Below are 6,000 nucleotides of genomic sequence, written 5' to 3' on the forward strand. Positions count from 1 at the left end.
TTGTGAATTTCATTATTACTGTGAGACTTTTAATACCCTGTGCACACACCATATGATGTAAAATTTGGGTGGTTGGCATTTGAACGCTTTCTCCAAAGAACAATGGACTTTATTGCTGTTTTATTCAAATAACTGCTATTCTGTAGTTCTCTGTGTTATCTGATATAATTTTTATTTTAAAAAGATTTTGGGGCTGTGTCAGACTGGGAGTTCATTTTTAACAGTACTTTAATGGAAACCTGTGAATGAAATACTACTGTGGAGATGCATGTGGGACACACTGTAGTGAGGAGTTAGGGATATGATAGAGCAGAACTGAGGAATGGAAAGATGAGAAGCAAGAGGATGTAGGAAAGAGGTAAGAAGTCAGAGGAGTCCTGGAGGAGGGATGGATTGGGAGTCTGGGATTGGCAGATGCAAACTATTGTATATAGGACGGATAAACAACAAGGTCCTACTGTGTAGCACAGGGAACTATATTCAATATCCTGTGATAAACCATAATGGAAAAGAATATGAAAAAAAATATACACATGTGTAACTGAATCACTCTGCTGTACAGCAGAAATTAACACAACATTGTAAATCAACTATACATCAATAAAATTAAAAAAAAAAAAGGTTTATCGATTTTAGAGGAAACGGAAAAATAAAATAAGGATTTGTTAAAAAAAAAAAAGAACTAAGGCGTGCAAAGAGAACAAAATCTGTATGCAGTCTGGTGATGAAATCTGGGTGTAGTCCAGAATAGAAATTGATAAATGAGTATAGAATACGTACTCAGAAAGAATTTTTCTGCCTCTGTTCTGCCCTAAAGTGCTTGTCATCTGTAAAAGCAACAATTGGATGGGGCTTACATCGCCTTAGGTTTGGCACTGGCTTTTACTATATATATTCTCTTCATGTGCACCTGAGACTCTTGAGGCTCGTATATTTGTGTGCTCCTGGGCCTCATGTATATAGAATTACTTTATCAGTAACAGGAACCAAAGTCTAGGAATAGGCAGTGGTAGATTTGAGGGAGACTCAGAGAATTGCTGCCTAGGAAAGCTCTGCACTGCTAACTTGATAAAGGCTGTGATACATGACAGATGCTGTGAGACTGGCCTCAGGGGAAAGAAAAAGAGAAAAAGAGAAAACGAACGACAGTGGCACCAGGAAATAGAGCAGTGAAGTGGTAACTGTTGTTCATCTGCAGAACAGAAGCGAACTGGAGACTCAGGCTGGTCATTCATAACAACTCACGCCCTCCCTGCCCTACAGTCATTGGACCCAGGGGTGGACACCTGACCCAGGCCAGCAAATAAGTCTTTCCTAGAATTTTTCAAAGTTGAAGCGGAGAGACAGTTATTAGGAGTGAGCCCAGAATGGTCAGTGGCCACGTCGTGAAGGATCCGCGGCAGAGTCACATGCCCAGCAGGCAAAGAAAAGTGAAGATGAGAGCCAGCAAGGGTCCTGCTCGCATGGCCCTGGGTCCCATTGCTCCTAGAGCAAGCGCTGTCTCTGCTCGTCTTGTGGTTTGGTTATGGGAGCCTTTATACACTCTTTTCATGCTCAGATTAGCTTGAGTTGAATTGCAGCCACTTGCAAACAAGAGTCCTGACTAACATGGTTCAGATAGAAGCTGCTAGTTATTACTTAGGATACCTTAATTCAGAAGAAAATAAGAAGAGCTCAGACAGAGTTTTTATTAGAACCCAGAGATAACATCTTTTTCTTATTATATTTATTTATTTTTTGCTTTGCATTTAGAGTGCAGAAGTATCCCTTTGGGATACTGGGCCATTTGGGAGTGCTTTCCAAGGGGCAGGCTGGGACTTGTCTTTCTCAGGTGACCTGTGCCATTGTGCCGACCAGATACAGCCCTGTGGCCTGGGTGGAGTATCTTCACTGTGACTAAGCTTCTTGCTGAAGCAACCCCTGATAACTTGCGAGCCGTTTCATTTGCTTCACAACTCAGAAGGCCCAGCTTCACGTTAGGTTATGCATGTAAGCTGCCTATTATCCTAATGAAATGGTCTCTGGTGCAGCCTTTGGCATTATTGGCCCAAGGAAGAAGTATCCTGGTTGTGTTTATGAAATACGTCTTTTAGTGCCCTATGTTCATGTGTGGTGGTGGATAATGGTCCCATTCACAGTACCTGTTGGAAGAGGATTGGATTATTCTTGGCATCTCCCCACAACTCAGGAAAACTGTGTGCATCTGGCTTTGTCAGTCATTGAAACCAAAAATGATGAGATTACCACCAAGTCTCCATTTAGAAGGAAAGCTCAGGTGCACACTTACCCAGATTCTTTGCTCCAGAGGGCAAGAAATCTGAGCTTTGGATCAAACTGCCTGCTGTTTTGAACAGAAGAACAACAGCTAGGGTGATAGTTCCCGGAGCATTGTCGAACTTGGAAAGCAGAGTGTAGAGTTTCAAGAAGGGAAGTGGAAAAGCAGAATTGGAAGCCTCGATAACATACAAGTAAAAGTAGGTGGAGGGGAATGTCTCAGAATTTGGGTTGAGGCTGGAGAATAATGAAGAAGGTCCTTCCCCAACTCTGCAGGGAGGGGATGGCGTATGATGCCTGCATGCCCAGAGGGAGGAGGACTAGCCATCCTTTGTCACCTTCTGCTTCTGCATCTTGGGTCTGTCTAGTGGGAAGTATGGCTTAACTTTTATCGCTTTCAGACAGATGCTGCATCAGGCAAGTTTGGGGGCTCTGCTCGACCACAGCCTCTTCTCAAGGCATCTTTTCTGCAGAGCCCTGACTAAAGGGCAAGGGGCCACGTAATCCCACTATATTGTCCTTTGGCATGATGATTAGATGAGGTATGGACACCTGAGCCACTTGCCGGGTTGGGGGTGGGGCTGCTCATCAGCGTGTTGGGCTGAGCCAATTGAAGCCTTTTCTGAGAATTTGAATTAAGATTCACAGAAATGTTCTGGTTGGTGGTAGGCCCTAAATCTGAGGGGTAATGGATCAGAGCTGGGACCAGTGGTTGTCTTGCAGATGGGCACACAGACGAAATGGGTTGAGGAGAGAGTTACAGAGTAAGTGTATAGGGATGTCTCTGGTGCTCCAATCCCTGGTTCCAGTTTCCATGAGGCCTGGACACACTTTGTTTCCTGCCCTTGGATTCCCTGAAATCCCTTTTCTCATGAGCTGCCTTGAGAGAGCTTCTCTTCCTTGCAACCAAAAGATCATTGACTAGAACAGATGTTAAGAGCACGATCCATGTGACAGCTACAAAGTGCAGAATTCAGCCGGATGAACCACTTAGCAGGCCAGGGAGACTCTACAGTCGACTGTGTGTGCGTTTCGGGGGAGGGGTGTTAAATCACTAGAGATGAAAGGACCCTCCCATAACCCTGTTCTCTTTCCCATCTTAGTTCCTTGGCTGCTCTCCATCTCCTGGCCCCAGCTGCCGAGAGCTATTTCTAGATGAAGTCAGGAAATTGTTTTTGTCTCTAGGACTCTGAGCCCAGAATCCCCAGCTCAGGAATACCCTCTTTGCCCTCCACTATCTGCCTGCCTCCTGTCTAGCTTCCTCTGTACCACCGCCCCTACCCTGTGGAATTGCAACCTCTCAGGGAAACCAAAGTAGAATATCAAACTCCAGTAATAGTATCTCTCTCTCTGGTGGAGGTGGAGGGGCAGGGAGCAGCTTTCTGCAAGGAGTTCCATAACCTCCTCTACCAGGAAGACCTCAACTCCAACCCCGGTTCTCTTACCTGCATTTAGGCAGAGCTCTTCATAGCTCCAGGGTCTTCAGACAAACTCAGGTCAGGTTCACACAGTCTGTGTGTGTGTGTGTGTGTGTGTGTGTGTGTGTGTGTGTGTGAGGGGGGGGATGGTAAGATGGGGACACAGGGGTTGGAAGGAGGAGGTCCAGGTCTCCTCACGTCAGTCACGATGGTGGAAGAGAAGGTGCTATTGTCATAGATCCAGCCGTGGGTGCAGGGCTCTGTGGCCCCCGTGCTGCTGGTCTCTGTGTCATTGGGAAAGGGTGGTCCCTGCTGAGGGGGAGGTGAAGCGGAGGCAGGACTCGGGCCGCCCCTGCCTGTCCCGGGGCAGCCAGGCGTCCAGCTCCCCGTCCTTGCTGAGGTTGGTGTCGGCAGGTGGGCGGCAGTGGTGGGTGGGGACAGCGGCGGTGAAGTTCTGCAGGGTGTTGTGCAAAAATGTTAGGAGCAGGGGCAGAATCAACAGAGTGCTCTGGACCTGCTGGCAGTGGCTGATGCCCCCCAACCTGCAGCAGGAAGTCATTGAAGACCATGGGGCAGGATCTCGTAGGGGCACTGGAGCTGAGGCCTCTCCCTCCCACAACCTGTTTCCTGTCTTTCGGTGCAGGGGGAGGAGACAGACTGCCCTTTGCCTCCTCAGCTCATCAGTTCCTGGCTCTGCTGTGGCCCTAAGTCACCTGAACTAAAGACTAGTGTTTATAACTTCTTTCGAGGCACCAAGTTAAACTGTGACTTGAAAGTGAGACGTTCAAGTATTAAGACTCATCGGGTCAGTGATTTGTTCAAGGGGATCTAAAGGGCAGGTAAAGTTGGATGGGATGGAAGAAACCACCTTCTTGTGAAGGAGGGATATGCGTGACACCCCAAAATTTGGTGGTTTGAATCTCCCCACCCCAGGCCAGAGCAAGCGACCTCCTTCTTGGAGGAGATAGGAAAGAGCAGAGGGACGTCCAAGCTGGTTTGAGCACAAAGCCCCAACTGAATTCCCTTTTCTCAAGGCCACTTGGGCCAGATGGAGTTGGGTAAAGGCTCTGAAGAGCTCACACAGAAATGCCACTGTGCTGTGGTTGTCAGCAGCCCCCAGCCTGTGAGCACTGCCTCTGTGTTAATCCCAGAACCCGGGCCTTCGGCTAAGCCACAGCTTAACCTCCACTCAAAGAGTGAACCCTGGGAATTCTCTGGTGGTTCAGTGGTTAGGACTCGGCACTTTCACTGTCAGGGGCCAGGTTCAATCCCTGGTGTGGGGAACTAAGATCCAACAAGCATGACATGTGGCTAAAAAAAAAAAAAAAAAAAAAGTGAACCCTCCTCAGAGGTAAATATAAGCAGGGCCTCTTTTCTCATTTTCTCATTATAATACAATCCACTCCCAATTTTTCTCTTTCCCTCAATTGTTAACAGCTAAAACCAAGGAAATGTCCACCACCGTCTATCCCATTAGCTGGTTAACCATCCACAAAACTGGGAAAAAAAAATCTTTATTGAGATTTAGTATATGCAATAAAATGCATCAATTTGGGGGGCTCATTTTGACAAGTTTTGACAAATTTATACGCCCATGTAACCACTATATAGAACATTTTTATCACCTCCAAATTTCCTGGTACCATACTCCAGATAGCTCTACCTAGTCCTAGGCAATAGATTTGTCTTTTCTAGAGTTTCAAATGAATGTCATACAGTGTATACTCTTTTGCGTCTGGCTTCTTTTATTGAGCCAAATGTTTCTGAGATCCATCCATGTTGTAGTGTACCAATAGTTCATTCTTTTGATTGCTGAGTAGTATTTCAGTATATGGACATACTGCAATTTGTTTATTCATTCACCTGTTGATGAACATTTGTGTTGTTTCCAGCTTTGGGCTGCTGCAAATAAAGCTGCTTTGATCATTTGTGTACAATGTGTGGACATAACATTTTAATTTCTCTTGGGTAAATGTCTAGAGGTAGAATTGCTGGGTCATATGGTAAGTGTATATTTAAGTTCATCAGAAGCTGTCAAATTGTTTTCCAAAGAGTTTCCAAATTATATATTTCCATTTGCAATGTGTGAAAGTTCCAGTTACTTTATGTTCTTTCCAACACTTTGCATGGTCCATCTTTTGAATTTTAGCCATTTTTAGTAGGATGTGTAGTAATATCTCATGGTCTAGTTTGCATTTCTGCATGACTAATGATGGTGAACTTCTTTTCATTTGCTTATTGGCCATTCCATTTATTTTCTGTGGTAAAGCGCATGTTCAGGGACTTCCCTGGTGGCACAGTTGTTGAG

General features: G+C 45.6%; 1 protein-coding gene across 1 annotated transcript in view; it reads right to left on the reverse strand.

Annotated features, from left to right (window-relative positions):
- Positions 1 to 4,261, reverse strand: part of LOC132370240 (solute carrier family 22 member 6-like) — a 31,004-nt gene extending 26,743 nt beyond the window's left edge. The window contains 3 exon segments of the mRNA XM_059929967.1: positions 3,891 to 3,995; positions 3,997 to 4,230; positions 4,232 to 4,261. Coding sequence (XP_059785950.1) covers positions 3,891 to 3,995; positions 3,997 to 4,230; positions 4,232 to 4,261 — 369 coding nt within the window.
- Positions 4,262 to 6,000: the final 1,739 nt, after the last annotated feature.

Source organism: Balaenoptera ricei, chromosome 8, assembly GCF_028023285.1.
Source record: "Balaenoptera ricei isolate mBalRic1 chromosome 8, mBalRic1.hap2, whole genome shotgun sequence".
Lineage (NCBI taxonomy): Eukaryota > Metazoa > Chordata > Mammalia > Artiodactyla > Balaenopteridae > Balaenoptera > Balaenoptera ricei.